The sequence below is a fragment of the Eublepharis macularius genome, chromosome 18 (genome assembly GCF_028583425.1).
Source record: "Eublepharis macularius isolate TG4126 chromosome 18, MPM_Emac_v1.0, whole genome shotgun sequence".
NCBI lineage: Eukaryota > Metazoa > Chordata > Lepidosauria > Squamata > Eublepharidae > Eublepharis > Eublepharis macularius.
In genome coordinates, this window is record NC_072807.1 from 13331778 (window position 1) to 13351414 (window position 19637).

Consider the following 19637-nt stretch of genomic DNA (forward strand, 5'->3'; position numbering starts at 1 on the left):
GGGCTGAGAGAGCTCCAGAGAGCTGTGACCAGCCCAAAGTCACCCAGCTGGCTTCAACTGGAGCAGTGGGGAATCAAACCCAGTTCTCCAGATTAGAGTCCTGCCGCTCTTAACCACTACACCAAACTGTCTCAAAGAGAGAAACTGGAACTTGCAGATTGAGCCAGCACAGGGGAAGTGTTTAGAGTGTTGGACCTTTCAATGTCTCATTACCACAAAACGCAAATCTAGGTAGAATCTTCCAGCAGAATATATTATTAAGTCGGTCTCTTTTTGGAAGCTAATACATATGATGTTGAGAGATTGGTCTGAGCAAAAACCATTTCGAAGCCATTCTGCTAGCCTCCCAAATCCCCCCAGGAGTAGCACTGCATGGGCAGTGGGCTGCAGTGGGAGGGGGGAGATACAGCATCGAAAAATTTTCTGTCCCACATCACTGGGCTCCAGGGGGATGTGGAATGGGCTAGGGCTGTTTAATTTGGGCATGCCTTACAGACCGAGAAGAGAACGTTGGACTTGCCATGAGATTCTGTATGGGCCAGGAGAGCAGACAGACCCATTTATTCTCTTTGCTCAGTTATTATGGATGACACCCCCCACCCCCAGAAAGGCGTTGGACTAGAGAAAGGCTTCCATTTGTCCTTTCCTTTAATGGCTTCTCCTGTGCTCATCCTTTGGGGGATGGCTTCTTTCGGGGTTCTCAGAAGTTATGATGTTTTGAATTTGTCATTCATGCTGTAAGCTGCCCTGAGCCCATTTGTCGGGAGGGTGGGGTATAAATCTAATAAAACAAACAAATAAAATACTTACCAGGCAGGGCAAGTGAATTTGCTGGCTGCCAGCCAAACAGTTTAGCGGGATCAAATGGCACTAATGCCTGAAAAATTAGAAAACAACAGTAAACAAACAATACTAACAAAACTTCAGGGATGGTTCCATGCAAAACACAAGAGCTGAACTAACTGGGATTAAGTGCAGATTTTTAACAACTTCCTTATATGCAGCAGAGTAACTGACTCGTATTTACCGACTATTTTAGGATAAAACATTCTTCTCATCAAAGAATGCAGCTGAAGAGAATGTGAAGAAAGTCAGTGTAACGATTCCAAGTAAATGGGTGCCTGTGTCTTTAAATGCTTGGTTTGAGCTAGGTGAAGAGTGGGGGTGAGAGAGGGAAGAGTGAGTGATGTGATTGGTTGATGACTGAGAGGGTGGGCGGAGTGAAGGCAGTTGAGCCTGAGCAGGTTTCATATTTCTGTGAATGAGAGTCAGAGGAAAGCAGGCGAGCTGTGTGCTGCCTGAGTATATTGGAGGATTTATGAGAGAAATATAACCTGTGTGGAACCTGAACTGAGCATGTTTGTGAAAGGACACTCAGTCAGGGCAAGAGAGGCCGGCTGTGTGCTGCCTGAGCAGGTTTCATATTTCTGTGAATGAGAGTCAGAAGAAAGCAGGCTAGCTGTGTGCTGCCTATATTTGAAGTATTTGTGAGAGGACTATTGAGTCTAGTGAAGGAGGCTAACTGTGTGTGAAGCCTTAGAAGAGATCTGTGTGAATGAGTTTATAGGAAGTAACTTTAATAATAATAACATTCGATTTATAATACCGCCCTTCAGGACAACGTAATGCCCACTCAGAGCGGTTTACAAAGTGTTATTATTACCCCACAACAATCACCCTGTGAGGTGGGTGGGGCTAAGAGAGCTCAAGAGAACTGTGACTCGCCCAAGGTCACCCAGCTGGCTTTGTGGAGGAGTGGGGAATCAAACCCGGCTCTCCAGATTAGAGTCCCGTGCTCTTAACCACTACACCAAACTGGCTCTCGAACCTTTAAGAACCGAGAACTACGTTTATGAAACCGATACGCTTCTTGAAAAATAAACATTTATTTTGTTTGTTATATCCCAGTGTAGCTGTCATTGCTGTATCCCATTCCTATCCTCGGGGCCACATAGAACCACGAAGGAGCCTGACACTTAGGAACATTACCAAAGGGGAAATTTAAATAAAATATCTTGAAATAATATATTCCTGGTGGCAGCAAACTACCCAGAGGGTGTAAGGGGAAGATTAAAAGAAAAATCTCCCCCAAAGAAAGTACAGGTCATAATAGTCAGCCTAAGAGGAGAAAATTATCTACACAGGATGAAAGGCAACATTTTTAAGATTTGCTCTTGATTCGTAAGTTAAGATCGTACTTGGACAGCCCACCTGGCCACCCCGATGCTTACCACAGTAATCTCTAATTACACGCTATATCCATGGCTACCCACCCTTGAAAACTGCATGGAAACTTCAGCTCAAACGCAATAGAAAAAGAGAGCTATGGTAGCCCGCAAACAAAAACAACCAGGACCCCGCCCCCGTAACTATGTAACTAAGAATGTGAATCACAGTACAGTACTGAATAGTAAATAATAGGCGGCATTCTTAATAACGGCAGGCAGAAATGACAATCTCAAAATGCCCACAAAAAGGGTATTTTACATCATCATCCTACCAATATTTTAATAATAATAATAATAACAACATTCGATTTATATACCGCCCTTCAGGACAACTTAATGCCCACTTGGAGCGGTTTACAAAGTATGTCATTATTATCCCCACAACAGGTGGGTAGGGCTGAGAGAGCTCTAAGAGAACTGTGACTCGCCCAAGGTCTCCCAGCTGGCTTCAAGCAGAGGAGTGGGGAATCAAACCTGGCTCTCCAGATTAGAGTCCCGTGCTCTTAACCACTACACCAAACTGGCTCTCCATAAAAATGACGTGTGCAATACTAAGGATTATACAATCTCAAAATAATGAAAATAATGTACGATCAAAGAATCCAACAGTATTTTTGGATTTCCATTCTAAGTTAGCAAGTTGGGGGGGGGGGTTTCCGGCTTGTTTCCATTTGTGAACTTCAGCTGGCGCAAAATGCCGTGGCTCAACTGCTGTTCGCAACCAGTAAAAATGTGCATATTACACCTGTTTTGCGAGGACTGCGCTGGCTACCTACTTGTTTCTGAGCACAGTTCAAGGTGGTGGTCCTCCTTACCTTTAGAACTCTTCACGGCCTGGGATGCTAACACTGGAAGACCACCTTTCCCTGTATACTCCCCCAGTGGAAATCACATCCCACCAAACAAGATCTGCTTTTAGTACCATCCTTCAGGCAAGTTGGGACACCGGCCACCTGGACTACAGCTTTTTCTCTGTGGCAATGCTGGTATTGTGGAATAGCCTACCTGCTGATATATAGGGGCTCCTACATGGATGGCTTTCCAGCCTGCTGCAAAGCTTCAGTCTTTTAATGTGACTCAATCCAGGTGGTGCTCAAGTTTGTCTTATTTATGATTTTTTTAGCCTGTTTTAAGTCTTTTAGACTTGGTGCCTATATTTTTGTATTTTTTTATTTTAACCTGCCTCGGAGCCTTTGAAAAACAGGCAGGACAGAAATGTTTTAAACGAACCAAAGAATTCCCTATCAACACAAGCACAAAGTAAAGGTAGTCCCCTGTGCAAGCACCGAGTCATTACTGACCCATGGGGGGACGTCACATCTCAACGTTTTCTTGGCAGACTTTTTACGGGGTGGTTCGCCATTGCCTTTCCCAGTCACCTACACTTTACCCCCAGGAAACTGGGTACTCATTTTACCGACCTCGGAAGGATGGAAGGCTGAGTCAACCTTGAGCCGGCTACTTGAACTCGGTTTCTGCCAGGATCGAACTCAGGTCATGATGAGCAGAGCTTGGGCTGCAGTACTGCCGCTTACCGCTCTGCCCCATGGGGTTCTTAAGCACAATGTATCTGTTGCATTACAGCATACTGTTATAGTGGGAAATGAAGGCAGCTACTCTCTTTCCATCCTTTTTTCTGTTGTATTATACTTGTAGCCATTGTTTTGATTTAGAAACTGCCTTGAATGTGATAGCAGAAAAAGGAAATATAAACAAATGAAACAACAAACAAAGCAGTGCTTGCCATAGTATCATACCTTAAGAGTTACATCATCTAGAAGAGGACAGAATGGGCCTGCACTAAAGCAACTCCAATTTAAATCAGACTAGCATTGCTGCTACATGGTCACAGCTTCCATACTGGTGTAATTTCTACACAGGTGTAACTAAATGGGAAAATGATTAGCAACTGAGCATTGACTGGGGTGGTGGTGATCAGATGTACGGCCGGCTTACTTGGGACATTATCCTCCCGCAGGGATAGAGATCCTGCAACAACCAAGAGACGGAAACCCACATTCCTACGGACTGTAGGAGCTCTCTCTGCAACCCGCACTGTCTAAATAAAAGCTGTTGCTGGTACTTGCACACACCTCTGGATTTCAAACAATTGTTGTGCGACAAGACTAGATTGCCTTGTCCACATGGAAAAATCCAGTGGTGAATTACCGCGAGAGCAGATGCATCATGAGGAATGTTTTCCGTCGACATTGGTGAGTGGGGTCTTCTACTCCTCTGCATTTTTATTTTTGTCCCCAATTCTCTCTCGTCTATATTGCCCTTCCAGATCTACTTCATGTCAACGGTTTGTGCTGGACAAGATGCTTCAAGAAGCACCTGAGGTGTTGATGTAAGGCTGACACAATGTTGTCTGGGAGGAGAACATCATGTGGACACCTGCTTCACTGCTACAAGTTTCTGAGGTCGGCCCAGTAAGATGAACAGAGGCACTGGCAAAATTGCTTTCAGCTTAGCTTTAGAAGCCTCTTGGTGATACTCTGTGTAGGCTTGAGAACCTTGTGTTTTTGTGAACTGGTACTAAAAACATGAGTTCAGCCCTTCTTCTGGAGCAGGCTTCAGAGGTCAGTGGGGAACTCTTGTGCTCTGTGGGCAAGCAGTATTTCCCTTAACACTCCCGGCATTGTCACAGGTTAACTGGTGTCTCCTATACATGGTTAACGTGCAAAGAGTTGCCCAGGAGCAATACTGTGACTGACAACAGAATTGCTGGGAATGTTCTGAGGGCAGCCAACAGTGTTGCTCAGTCAACTCTTCCTTTCCACTGTTCCTGAAACCCAGGGCTCATTTCGAGGGGGAACGCGCAGGAACGCAGTTCCGGCAGTTCCCCAAAGAGGTCACATGTCAGGTGGTCCCACCGCTGACTCTCGGCCACTTTGGGCCCGCTTCGTCCTGGATTGGGGCCAAAACGGCCCGGATCGGACCTCCGATGGGTGGTGGACTTAGCAGCGGCCCAATCCTGACCATTTTGGGCCCCTTTTTGGCCCTTTTCAGCTCCTTTTTGCCATTTTGGGCCCAATTTCGGCCCTGAATGGCCAGGATTGGATCCAAAACAGCCAGGATAGGTGATGTCAGGGGGTGTGGCACATGCTAATGAGTTGGGCTAATGAGTTCCTCCAGCTCTTCTTCTACGAAATGACCCCTGCTGAAACCTTCCTCCCGCTGGGAAAACATCAGATCCCTCTTCATTATGAGTGGCAGCCATTTTAACCAGGTGGTAGTACTGCAACGGCATACATACCTGAAGAAGATGGTACAGAGAGACATCAGAAGGTAAGACGCCATGAGAGGCAAGCGGAGAGAAAAGGGCTGCTTTGAGCTTGGGGTAAGGAGCAAGAGCCATCCTGAACAGCTGGGCATCCACCTTCTTGGAAGGGTTCTCTCCTCTGCTTCCATTCTGAAGGATCTGCAGAGAAGAACGCCAGAAGGGCAGCCATGTTAGCCCGCTGCATTAAAAAAAACACGCACAAGTCTCGTGGCAGCCTTAAGGCTGACTTTTCTACATAGAAGCGGCCACTGATGATACTTGTCAAGAAATGGGAATGGATCATTTCACTGACAAGCCACAGAAGATCATTCATATCTGGCTAAAGGCTTTTATCCGCACCTGAGAGGCCAGGAACTGATCCCGTCTAGCCTTCTTGAGGCCAATAAATGGATGTGAACCCCTTGACATTTTCTGCTTGTCTAAAGGAACAGTGCACTATCAATAAATAGCTTGCGACTATTTTGGAACACACCTGGTCAATACCTCCAGGAGCATACATTGTGGTGGCGAGGGCGAGAAGCGTCCGTCCTTCCAGAAGCATGGTGCTCACGCTGGCCTGGTTGCTCGGAATCAAGATTTGGGCATTTGCCAGACTAGCCTGAAAAATCATCTGTGCATCTAGCAGGGGAAAAAAGAAAGAAAAATGAAAACGTCCTCTTCCAAACGGTATTGTTATTGAAAGTATTTACACACTGTCCAAATACTGGACTCCAAGATGGCTGAAAACAAGCCAGTTAAAATACAAATAACAATAATTTTATCTTGCTTTTTAGCTACCCTGGAGTCCAGATTTCAGGCAGAAAAGCAGCATACAGGACAGAAACTGCTTTATTTTCCCTAGGGGATGATCTCCATCTTCGGCCAGACAGCAGACATTTCTTTTAAATCTCTTCAGCAACCTGTGACCCTGATGATCGCATTATTCTTTTGATCCAGAGGAATTAGCCATGTTAGTCTGTAGTAGCAAAATAGTAAAAAGGCCCAGTAGCACCTTTAAGACTAACCGACTTTATTGTAGCATCAGCTTTCGAGAACCACAGCTCTCTTCGTCAGATGCAACTGTCAGGTTGCATCTGACGAAGGGAGCTGTGGTTCTCGAAAGCTTATGCTACAATAAAGTTGCATCTGACAAAGAGAGCTGTGGTTCCCAAAAGCTTATGCTACAATAAAGTTGCATCTGACAAAGAGAGCTGTGGTTCTTGAAAGCTTATGCTACAATAAAGTTGCATCTGACAAAGAGACCTGTGGTTCTCGAAAGCTTATGCTACAATAAAGTCGGTTAGTCTTAAAGATGCTACTGGACCTCTTTACTATTTTACGATTCTTTTGGTGCATCTTGAAAAGATGATGGGAATTAAGAGGAGATGCACTCTGCTGCTTTAGGGGCTTCCGTGCGTGTGTGAGTGTGAGTACAGGGCGACAAAAAATTTCTAGAAGAGACGTAGAATCAGCAGCCTGGGACCAAACAGCTGGAATTCCTCCAAGAATCTATCCTTTCTCCATGCTTTTCAATGCTTTATGACAAACCACTGGACACGGCCCTAGAACTCTCCGGGCAAAGATCATCAGTCAGGACTGGAGATGCATCTTGAGAGCATCCTGAGATTTAACCAAACCCACTGTGGTATCTAAGTCACAGCAGATGCAAGCTGTTTTATCCACTGCGTGAACTGCAAAGAGTCATTGTGAACCGGCATGTTTTCCAGGTCAACACAAGCCATTCTGCCTTCTCCAAACCTCTCCAGCTGACTCTATAGGTTCAAAATTACGGATACCAATTATGACTCTAGCCCCACACAAAATACTCTGCAGCAACCTATCTCTGATAAAGCTGACTGAGAAAACAAATCTGCCAAACACCAAAGTCCACACTGGAGAGAGAGAGATGGGGTGATAACACTCTCCATGCTATCACAGTGAAGAAGTGCTGGACACTTTTCAAAGCCAGCTGTAGTAATCTCATCTGTACACCGCAGTTATCTAATCTGGAGGCTGATCAGCAGGGAGTGGGAAGGACACATCTGCCGTATCAGCTGAAGCTGGCAAAAGACCCTCTTGGACACAACCATCTGGATTATCCAGAAACAAGGCCGAAGCCAAGGCCGAAGCCAGGAGAACGCCCAAGCTGTGAGGAAATGCAACCTCGTCCTGGACTATTACTGACGTATAGTTATTGGTTCAGTTCCGGTTTACCACGTTTGGAAGGGACGCACAAACAGGGATTCCTACCTCCAGGGTGGCTGGCAATGCCTCGACACTGCACTAAAAATTCAAACCAAGGATGAGCTTCATGTAGTGCCTGATCACCCAAAATGGGACAATTTGAAGAAAATAAACTGGAAAAAAATTTCAAAAGCACAGGATCAGCTTCATACAATATGTATTCCCCCCTCCCCAAAATGGGACATTGTCTGAAGAGTTAGGCCCAGCAATCACCAGCAGGCTAAGAAAGACACCTGCCTCTTTCCTGGAGTGTGGAAGAGGGACTGGGTGGGGTGGGGTGGGGGGCGATGGTGGTAAGTTCTACCACCGTCTCTATGACCCTCGATGGGGAATGCATGCTTAATTTTCTCTCCTTGTTCTGGCCAGTAGGCCAGGCTTCAGCTATAGACCCCAAACGCAAGTTAACTTCTCCCTTGAAGGCATGGGGGACAAAGGTTGACTTTCTGCTGTCTTGGGGGGGGGCGGGGGGAGAGACCGAGCAGAAAGGCTGAAGGAAGAATCCATGCTCAGTCTGAAGAAAGCAAATACAAAGGGTGGACATCGGCTCCTACAATTTCTCCTAAGAGATCTGAGGGTCGAACTACGCAAGCTGCTGAGAAGGAATCCATCAAAATAGACATGCCTTAAGATCTATTTTTCATAAATTGTGCCACATTGCAGGTATTTTCTCTATGTACTTGTACTCTAAATTCGTTTTTGATACAGATTCCTACCAATAATAGTCTAGATAGGTGTAGAGTAGATGGTTCAGCCCATGATCTAAACAGTAAAGGATAAAGCAGGCATGGAAATCTAAGCCCCCAGGTGGCAAACGTTCTGAGACGGGTGGCGGGTTCTGCATCACTCCTCCAGCAAGAGTCAGTCTCTGAAGAAGGCACTTGAAATCTTCCAGTTCTGCCGGTACAAAACCCCCATTTCTATCAAGAAAAAGACAGCAACAGTTGTAGGCAGTTGTGTGTTTTCAATGGCATTACCAACTAAAACAATTACAAACTTCAACAACCCTTTCTAAAACAGATAAGTTATTCTATTGTGGTCAGTAGACTAAAATGGCTATTTCAAAAGAAACAAGATTATTAATCAAAGGTGGTGATGGTGTTCTCTGTGTGTGTGTGTGTGTGTGTGTGTGTGTCTCTCTCTCACACACACACACACACACACACGTTAGGCAGACTGAGAACTTTGTGCCCAATATGCTAGCTAGGTGAACAAATCTTGTTGAGACTTCAGTTACAGGGAAGCTGAGTTTCTGATTGGATTGTCTCAGTGTTCCAACTAGGTTCATGAGCAAACTCCTAGACTCTAAGTAGTAAATCTCAACTCAAAATTCTCAAACTGATTTTTCTTTTCTTTCATTTTACTACATGCACTTTTTAAAAATTGGGGGAGGTGGTGGCAGCAAATGGACTGTAGGGTGGTGATGAGGTGGCAAGAGAACCCGAAAGCAGCTGGATCATCCGCAGAGAGAAGGCACATACCGAGCCAGGCTGTCCAATATTTCGTTTCTCATATAGCAGCTGCACAAGGTACTTCTGTCAAGAGCCTCCGTGGTCAGCGCTGGCCAGTTGGTGCTGCTGCCCTGCGACTGAAATTCTGCAATCCATGAACGAATGTTCCCCCAGTCGTGCCAGGATGACAAATGCATCCAAAGGACCTCTGGATTACACGACTTGAATTCTGCATGGAAAGAAAAGATCAATACATGTCATCACTCACACAGCTTTTTATGTGTATCTATAGGATCAGGATGCGATCAACGGGGAATAAAAGCTACCAAGTTGGAATAAGTATGAATAATATAAGAGCTCTGGAGGATATTGGCCTATTCAGAACTCCGTTAAGATCAAACTTTTTTGCCATTTCTTTAAAAAATATATGCATAGATCAAAGGCTGCTCCTCTGCAAGGGAAGTCATTCCCCCTCCATTTCCTCATGCCTTACAGTGCCCGAAGTACAGTCTGTCAGGCTATGGATGACAGGATACAGCAGACAGATCTCTGGACCATTGCCGCAAGACACGCGTTCTTGGTCAAATGGCTTTTATTCAGAGATCAGATCATTTCCATATACAGGTCCATAGGACTACTTAGAAGCAAGGTAGACATCTAAGCAGCATGAGAAGAAGTTGATAGGAATGACATCATATGAGAGAAACTTCTCTTTTAACATTCGAGTTTGCTCCTTTCCTCCCTCTCAACGCTAAACAAAGCTTTGGAGCTCTCCTGGTATAAGAACGTTCTACATATTTGTGATATCAACTTGAGCTACTATGAAACAAGACATAGCAAAGTCTGGGAAGGAACATAAAGGCCATAAACACTGGATGCTGTTAAAGTCCAACAGATAAACACCTGTGAAAGCCTGAGAAAGAAATAGTTATGCCCAGGGCTTTTTTTCAACTGGAACGCGGTGGAACGGAGTTCCGGAACCTCTTGAAAATGGTCACATGGCTGGTGGCCACGCCCCTGATCTCCAGACAGAGGGGAGTTTAGATCGTCCTCCGCGGAGGGCAATCTATACTCCCCTCTGTCTGGAGATCAGGGAATGGGGCCATCAGCCATGTGACCATTTTCTCCGAGGGCAACCCACTGAGTTCCACCACCTCTTTTCCCAGAAAAAAACCCCGGTTATGCCACTAGCAAAGTGGTATTGTGTTACAGTAGGAGACATTTTGTTCAGCACAACAGCATCAAAATTGGCATGGGTGGGGCTCAGACATGACATAGTTCTGAAACACATTAAAGCCACTCAGGCAGAAACCACCAACTGCTTACCTTTAGGCGATCGTGTGGGGAGAAGAACCGTCTCTTGCGTGATTCGATCCCATGATTGAGCCCAGTTTAACATAAGTCTGTGTTCTCCATTATGAATTCTGTCCTTATTGCAATTCATGACCACATCCAAAGCGGCCATGTGGGCAGACCAATCATTTTCCTTCCCCCAGTGTCTGGAAGTGAGAAGAAAACATCTTAGTGAAGGCCATTATTTTGCAGCATCCCCCTTTTATTTTACTTTACAGAGAGTACAATGACAAGCTCTTTCGTATAACACAGACCTATGATACGTATCAGACACAGAAGGAAGTGCTATAAGAGCACACTATATATGACAATAAATATAGTCATGGCTCAGTGCGATAAGTGGAAAATAACTATCATATATAAACCAATCCTCACCAAACTGTTACACTGCATATCAACCTCTCCCTTACATCCAATACTGGAAAGTTATTTCTTAACATGTTTCATAGACATCCCATACCTACCAATAACTCATCAAAAAGACAGCTTATCAGCCTTCAAATGCACTCTACGATCTGTTGTTGCACTTCACAATATGCATTATGAATTGGTAATTCCAATATTGAACAAATGGGGACTAAGCATCTACAAATGTGGAAGATGAGCAAGATTGTGTGTCCACATATAGGTTGCGATCAGATTCATAAACCACACATACCAAACTTTATTTAACCATCTGCTCAATGATGGAGTAGATTGCTGCTTCTGGGCTATAATCATTTTATCTGCAATAACCAATCGCCGTAGCAAAATTCCCTGTCACTTTCTCATTCTAGATGGGATTTCACCCAAAAGATAAATTCTCAGTGTTAAGTCAAAAACATAAAATAATCTGTATTTCTCTATGAGCTGTGTTCCAAAATTTTGGGGCCAATATACAGGAGCACCATAGGTGGAAGAAAATCTCCTTTCTCTTTACCGCACTTCCAGCACAACTTTGACACTGCAATCGGGGAGGGGGAAGTGCTCTGGGAACTGACCAGGAATTACGCGTTCTTATCCTGGACTTATGCCAGTGTAAACCCACCCACCTCCAATGCCAGCATAGCCAGCTACAGTGGCCATGCATGGGCATAACCACGGCCTAAGTCCCTGAGCTGGTGGACAGGGGAGGGGTTCAGCATGATTTAGTCGGCTCCCTAAGCTGTTTCAGGCACAGTCATGCCCCCAGCAGCAGCAGAAAGCTTGCTCCACTACCAAAGGTGGGAATGTCAGGCTTCAGGCTGTTGTTTATTTATTTATTTCATTATATTTCTATTCTGCCCTCCCCACGAACGGGCTCAGGGAGGATTACATTAGTTAAAAACACAATCACAATACAACAGCAATTTACAATTTCATAAAACCACAAGTTCATAAAACCGTAAGTTCATAAAAGCATAATCCAGGCTCTAGTTTCAAGAGACAGAGAGTTCCACCAGGCCAGGGCCAGGACTGAAAAGGCCCTAGCTCTGGTCTAGGCCAGGCGGGCCTCCCTGGGGCCAGGGACCACCAATAACTGAGTATATCCCTGAGCACATCCCTTTTTTTTGTTTTTGCTAAGAAAAAAATGAGGCTAAAGCTTTATTACCTGGACTGGACATTCTCGGCATTCTGCTGGGAAGCTCCCGAGTAAACTTTCTCCACTTGGCGTACAAAGTCGATCATTTCCTTTTCAGCTTCAGAAAAGTAATTCTCCTCTTGCAGTACTTTCACCTTGAGAGACGACAGTTGATTAGCATTTCAGGATGAACACGTAGCTGCCAGAAATGTAACTTCATTTGTTATCAAATCACAAATACGACCAGGAATAAGAGCAAAGGATGGGGAAGAGGGGGCACAAAGGACTCGGGAGGGGGGCTGGGGACTCAGTGGGGCAAAAATTAAGAAAAGGGGAGATGATGCAAATAGAACATGGCAGAAGACCCACAGAAAAGAAGATTTTCTTCACTTACCAAGAAGTCACGGACAGATTGCTCACTGGTATAGAAACAGATTTTGTGCAGGTGCTTCATTACATCAAACCCCTATCAAAAACAGCCAGAGGGGAGTTAAAGATTAGAATGTTGCACTAGGATCAGACAGACCCAGGATAAACACCCCATTCAGCTGTGGAAGCTGGAAGGGTGACCTTGGGCTGGTCACGGGCCCTCAGCCTCACTTATCTCACCTGGCTGTAGCGAGGATAAAACGTACACTGCCCCAAGTTTTTTGGTGGAAGGCCAAGACAAAAAAATGTAAATAAATACAAGTGCTAATAGAGAGGACTTTATAGAAAGGAAAGCATCAAAACCTGTATGTATTTTCAAATGAATTTAGGCCTTGATAAAAGCTTGCAAAACACTGAATTATTCATAGATGTTTTAGTACACAGCCAGCCAAATGGGCTTAACTTTACTAAGCCAAGCCCTAAACTAATTTTTTCCCATATTACATGCTTTCCCCCGCATTATGCAAAATATAGAGGGAATTGAAAAAATGAAAATTTCAGCTTATCATAATATAATTTCAGAAAAAGAAATTATCAGTTTACCTATCCTGCTAGTTTTCTGATGTAAACATTCCCAATGACCAAATTAATACAGCATCTGAAGAAGCTAAACGTTGCCTGTATATGCAAAGAGGCCAAAGTGAATGTTTGGGAACTGTCCGGTGATTGGGGCATCGTAACTCACCATGTTCGTTAAGAGCTTGGAGGCCTCTGTGCCATCACCCTTCAGAAGGCTTTTGTACACCAGATCCAGTCCTATTTGGATCAGCACTTCTAGCTTCTGAGCAGGATTGCAAGTTGTCCGGAAAAAGGTCTGTGCCTCTGGCAGCTTGTTGTTCAAAACAGCGTCGGCGACAACGTGCTGAAAGATTTTTTAAAAAAAAAGATGTACAAGTGCTCCTTCTTGGGAAAGGCAGGAATGCAGCGCTAGTTGGACAACCCAATACTGAGAAAGTGAAATGCATGGTTGGCCTCCCGCTGCCCCAATCAATAGGGTCTCCAGCTTAACTTTGACTGGACTGTGATCTATGCATGCCCTTTGCTTGTTTTGTTTTGTTCTTACGATGAAATAGTTTAGGAATTCTTTGGAGAAGCTGGCTCCGCTTACCTCGGTGCTAAACTGCTCCCATTTCTGGTGTTGCTGTATTTGAGGAACATCTTCTTCGAAGTCACATGGTGCACTTAGGACATTGGACTGCTTACGGGGGAACTTTATCATAAACGTCCTAAGTTTAGTGATGTAGCTGGTTAAAATATTCACACATCCATCCAGATTTTCATCCAGTTCTGTGAAGAATATCAGGAAGATACTTAAACAGGTAACCAAAATCTTTTCTCTTTGATTTTCTTGTGAGCGGAGGCTGGTGCATGTGTGCGCACTCTCTCATACATGCCAAGGCAGGATGGGACAATGTCACCATTAGAGATGGGCATGAACCAGGAAAATGATGGTTCACTGCTGTTCGTGGTTTGTCACGTTACACGAACCACGAACCGTCTTGAAATTGTCCAGTTCATGAACCGGTTCGTTTGGTTCATGAATTCATCATTTCTGGGGCAGCAGAAGGTCTGAAGAAAGCCCATCCCCCATTGCCTAGGCAACTGATTGATCGGCCCCAGGCTGTCTGCAGTGACAAAATGAAAAATGAACCAAACAAACCAGCCTATAAATCATAGCAGTTCATCGCGGTTTGTCAGAAATGCCCTCTGACAAACCGCCGGTTTGCAAACCAAAAAAAGGCCCAGTTCAAGACAAACTTTGGTTTGTATTTTGGTTTGTGCCCACCTCTAGTCACCATTAACAATAATTCTATCTAAATTAATCAGCTGAATGACAGCCACACTCTGCTTGTGCACCCTTTGTTGGAAGTCAACTGGTGTTAAGGATACACGGCTGAAGTTGCACTGGGGTGACCAAGATTCAGAGCTGTACCTTTTGACAAGTTACTCTCTCTCAATCTGGCCTCTCTTTCAAGATTACTGTGCAGATCAAATAGGAAAAGAAATGTCTGTCTCTCAGAGCTCTTTGGTGGAAAACAACAGACACGAACAGAGAAAGAGACCACGGCACTGCTGCCACCTCTACTAGTGCAATAACTGTACAGCAGCAGCGAGCCTTCAGAGCACTGGGAAGTGAGTTCAGTGGACACAAAAGCACAAGGATTTAGCAGTCTTGTGAATTGCACATGCTCAGCCCCACCTTTGATGTGGACGAAAATCTCACAGAGTTGTTTGTTAAGGAAAGACAAGGTGAGGCTCAGCAGCTGCTCCGAGAAGTGTTTGCTCTGCGCTTCTAGGTCGTTTTCTTGGATTGCCAAACAAAGCAAGTCCAAGGCTGGCCTCAGCTCTTCGACGCCTGGAAAACATAAAACACACAAAAAGATCAGAAGATCCCCCCCAAAGGGTCAAAATCTATTTTCAGAACAGAGATGCAGTCTACTTCCATCTCCACTATGGTGTCCAACTGTATGCCATCTACCCCACTAGGCATTTTGAAAACACGGGTTACTTACAACATGCCTCTAAGGAAGTTCACTCAAGCCAGATCGTCTGCAATGACATCCAGGCCCTCTGGCAGTTCTCACTCACTCACTTGCTCATTATCACTCAGCAATGTTAATCCCAAACAGATGGGACTCATGGCCTATGGCTCTCGTGCCCACTATGTTGTGCAACGCTTTGTATCACAGCAATGTCTGTTCTCACGCTCACGTAGTTTTACTTACTCTTCAAGTAAAAATCCGATGTGATATTTGGAGTCTCATCTTGTAAGGAACAAGTCGAAGAGAGAATGAAAAGATTCTCCTTGTTCTTTAAAAAAAAATCCACAGTGTCCAACTGACGGTTCTCCAAGCCAGCCTGAACAAAAGCAAAATGTCTGTCAAAAAAACTTTTTAAACTCAGCTTTGCTGAGGATTTTTGTTAATGACTGCATTCAGATGTTATGAGAATCAGGGCTTAGAAACCACAGTGTGGTTTGCTGTGATAATTCCAGATGGGTTTACTGTGGCAACACAAAACAGGAGTTCAGTCTTAAAGACAAACAAAACTGATTTTGGCACCCACTGACAGAGTTTAAAAGCCCCTGGCCCTGTGGTTCTGGTTGCGAAGATAAAGCAGAGAAGGGGAAATTATGTTGCAAGCCACCTTGGGTCCCTGTTAAGGACAAAAGTGGGGTGGAAATATCTTAAAAACAAACAAAATTAGGAACAAAATTGATTGCCTTTCCTCACTGGGCAAGCCTGGAGTCCGCTTTACTGGGGGCCAGGGGAGCGTTTGGGTGACCAAATTCCAAGCCACAAAATGGATCATCAGCTTCTAAGGAGATACTTTGGGACAGCCAAGAATGACTCCACTGCAACTGCTCAGTCCCACCAGTGGACACGGTAAGGTTAGGTCCTCAATTATCCTGGTATTTTCTATACCTCTAAGGCATGTATGGGAATAGAACATCTTCCCCATCCATTGAGACAGCAAAGAGAATCCACCGTGCTGGCACTTCCGTGGATTATCAGTCGATTCAAGAATTCTTCTTGTGTTAAGCCAAACAGAATCAAAGAGAGGCCAAGCTCTAAAGGTTAAATAAAGTATAAAAAAAAAAAAGGAGAGATGTGTCATATGCACTGTCAACACATGTGATGCTTTAGGGATATGAAAGTCAGTACAACTTCCTCTAATTGTTTTCAGAGTACCGGCACTTAAGAACTAAGCTTTCTTCTGCTTCTAGACTGGAAACTTTGGCTTTCGGATGAAAGCAATAATGCTCACCTGAGAGAATGAGACATAACTGCTCCTCTTGATCACATTCCACAAAGAAGGAATTTTTGCCTGCATGAAAATGCATGATATCTTGAGTCTCCAAATCCCACAGAACAAGAGTCAGTCCCTCGTTCTCACTTGAGACAGTGAATAATGCGCTGAAACCCGTCACGGATTGACATTCAATTTTCATACAATCTCCTGGCCCTCCTGCATGCATGTTCTTCCACTGTCTCTCTCTTTCATTCGTGTTTTTGTGCTCTTTCCTTCTTGTCTTTGAAAAGACAAACGCAGCATCTTGAAGAAGAGAGTTCTCGGAAGCTTCATGGATCTTACAGTCATTGTGCTCCGGACTCTGACGGTGCTGATACCAAGGTAAATAAACATCAGCGATCAAATTGGGAGAATAAAATCCTTTCGTAGTTTTGTATAATGACATTAAGTGTGCCTTCCATGACCTGGAAAAAGGAGAAAAATTAGGCCATCGTTTTAACTGATGATGCCGTAAATGTCTCAGAGAAGTTAAGAAGGATCATAACACAAAGATAAAGATGACTATCTGCAGAATACAGTATAGCTACTGCAGATGAAAACACTCCTGAGAGTTCCCTTGATAAAACCAACTATACAGAGTTGGTGCCTCTACTAGGAAAGAAGCCCAGAGATCTCAGCTTCCACTCTTGCTGTCTTGCCACCTTAAGTTATTTTAGTCACAAAAGAAGCAGCTTGTGCAAGAGCAGTAAAGCGACATCCACTTGTGAATAAACTAACCCATCTCCTACACCTTAGGAGACACAGAAGATCGGTTAACATACCTGTCTGTCCGAAATGCCTGGTTCACAAATGTCATGCTGTAATCTGAGCTTCGGAGGTCATCCTCGTCAGTTTCCTTCAGTTGTTCTACAGGAAGAGTGTTCACGTTTTTCTTACCGAGTAAATGGTCAGGATATTCTCTGTGGGTAAAGAGTCATCCTCATTATCAGTTGGCTACCTCCCAATAGCCTATAAACCATCACCCCTTAGAACAAAGTATGGGATATGAACAGTGCTATGCCCCCTTCTTTCTCTTGGGTACATTTGGTCTTTAAGCCTTTTATTCTTGCCCCCTTTTGGTAGATTGCTGCCACCAGGAATTACATTCCAGAATAACTTGAATTTATCCTTTTAGTAACGTGCCCAAGGGTCAGGCTTTTTCATGGTACTATGTGGCCCTGAGGAAAGGAATGGGATATAAGCATATCGGTTTCATATTATTTCTAAAACTTGATGGTTTTCTAAGAGTAGTTCTCAGTTTTTAAAGTTACTTTACTTAAACCCAGTTACACAGATCCTCTCTCAGGCTTCACACACAGTTTGCCTGCTTTTCATATTAATTTCTCTCTCAATTACAAGTAAGGCCTTTTCTCAGGCGCACACACAGTTTGCCTGCTTTTCCCTGACTGAATGTTTTTTCACAAACACAGAGTTCAGGTTTCCACACAGGTTATATTTCTCTCAGACAACATAGACAAGCTCAGGCTGCACCCAGCTTGCCTCTCCTGCCCTGACTAAATATTCCTCTCAGAACTGCTTAAACATGCTCAGGCTGCACCCAGCTTGCCTGCTTTCTCCTGACTGAATATTTCTCTCAGAATGGCTTAAACATGCTCAGGCTGCACCCAGCTTGCCTCTCTTGCCCTGACTAAATATTTTCTCTCCCCTCTCAGTCCAAAACTGCCTTCGCCCACCCTCTCAGTCATCAACCAATCATCTCCCTCACTCATCCCTCTTTCATCCCCACTCTTCATCTATACCACACCAACCATTAAACACACACACACACACATTTACTTAAAATCATTACAAACAGTGTTCCTTCTTTTCATGGCATCAGCCCAGAAATGAACCCAACATTTCACCCTTCAAGTCCCTCTCACTTGCTGCTCCTCTTTCCATCTCTCTGATGTCATCCACACTTGACTTTGAGATTGCCTGGCTATCAAAAGTGAAAAATGAAGTGAAACTTTCAAGTCCTCAAGAGGCACATCTCTGACAGATTGACGAGTGCCCCAAATGAAACTTACAGAGATACAAGCACACTGTAACCAAAAGGAAGCAAAAGATCAGGAAAATTCTTTGGAATAGATTAACGATAATACTGGGGTGACTGGTCAGTTCCCTGTTCCAAGGTTTCACCCACAGGAGCCTGCCTAGAAAGTTTATTCAAGGCTCTCGCAAAATCCATTCTTAGTGATGCAGAACCAAATTAAGATTTTGCTCCAAAGGAAACTAGTAGATCATAAAAATGGAAAGTCTGCATGCCGAATAGTATCCTTTAAAACACCTACTTGAAATACAAATCGAAGTCAACCGCTGCAGCATAGCCGGAAGAGTTGGTGATCACAGCGACACTGAGATCGTGTGAGACACTTATCGACGTAAGTGGTGACAAGACAGTTGGGTTCTTCTCATCTGGCCCCTCTGCTTTATAGAGGGCAACATCAACATAGGCCAGATATGTCCCATCTATTGCATCAAAGGCATCTTTGCAAGAACATCAAAGAAAATTACTAACAAAAAGCAAAAGGAAACCTGCCATCCAAGGGACACTGACTTGGAAAGAAGCCCCAGTTGTACTGGGAATGCTCAGCCTTGGCAAGAGCGCTTTGTATAGTACTCCAAGTTCTCCTGTTCTTGCCATGGTCTGCGAAGACAAAGAATGCAGTGGCAGTGCTAGAACCAGCTACTTCTGTGGGCTAGAGATGGTCTCTATGGAGTCACAAACTCTTCCTCTCTGAAGTCAGATTGATTCACATCTTTTCCATTTAATGTTGCGGTTCTGGAGTGTTGACTTTATGCCATTTTTATCTGCTGCTTTCCTTTCTTTTAATACTACTATTCCTATAGCCTTTTTCATATATAGTTAAAAATCTTGAGAACAACCCTGTAAGGAGATTGCACAGGGGTAGATGTGTTAGACTGTAGCAAAATAAAACCAAAGTTCAGTGGCACTTCAAAGAATAAAAATGTTTATTCCCCCATGAGCTTTGGTGAGTCCAAGATCACTTCTTCAAGTGCTAGGATTACTACGTGGATTATTACCCTCCGGTTGTAGATGAGGGAGGTAGCCTTGGGGCCGACGGAGCAGATTGCCTGAGGCCACCTAATGAGGTTGCGCCAGAGATCAGAGGTGTGCTTTGTTTCAGAAAGATTTCATCTTGGTGTTCAGCTTTATGCCTGTTTTCGAATTTTCTGCTACCATACCCTATTGTATCTCGTTCACTGAATGTCCGAACTGTTATTCATTATTGTACTTTGCTCAGCGAATGTCCTAGCTGCTGATTATATTGTATTTCACTTGCACTGTGTAATCTGTCTTGGACCTCAGTGGA

General features: G+C 44.3%; 1 protein-coding gene across 1 annotated transcript in view; it reads right to left on the reverse strand.

Annotated features, from left to right (window-relative positions):
• SPG11 (SPG11 vesicle trafficking associated, spatacsin) overlaps positions 1-19637 on the reverse strand; it is a 48146-nt gene that overhangs the window by 25128 nt on the left and 3381 nt on the right. Inside the window, exons 4-20 of the mRNA XM_055002600.1 lie at positions 18594-18789; positions 17082-17219; positions 16276-16724; positions 15933-16078; positions 15234-15366; positions 14708-14863; positions 13616-13794; positions 13193-13369; positions 12473-12544; positions 12109-12233; positions 10512-10684; positions 9216-9414; positions 8451-8654; positions 7744-7850; positions 5987-6132; positions 5488-5652; positions 811-877 (exon numbers count right to left, since the gene is read on the reverse strand). Coding sequence (XP_054858575.1) covers positions 811-877; positions 5488-5652; positions 5987-6132; positions 7744-7850; positions 8451-8654; positions 9216-9414; positions 10512-10684; positions 12109-12233; positions 12473-12544; positions 13193-13369; positions 13616-13794; positions 14708-14863; positions 15234-15366; positions 15933-16078; positions 16276-16724; positions 17082-17219; positions 18594-18789 — 2832 coding nt within the window. The remainder of the gene's footprint in view (positions 1-810; positions 878-5487; positions 5653-5986; positions 6133-7743; positions 7851-8450; positions 8655-9215; positions 9415-10511; positions 10685-12108; positions 12234-12472; positions 12545-13192; positions 13370-13615; positions 13795-14707; positions 14864-15233; positions 15367-15932; positions 16079-16275; positions 16725-17081; positions 17220-18593; positions 18790-19637) is intronic.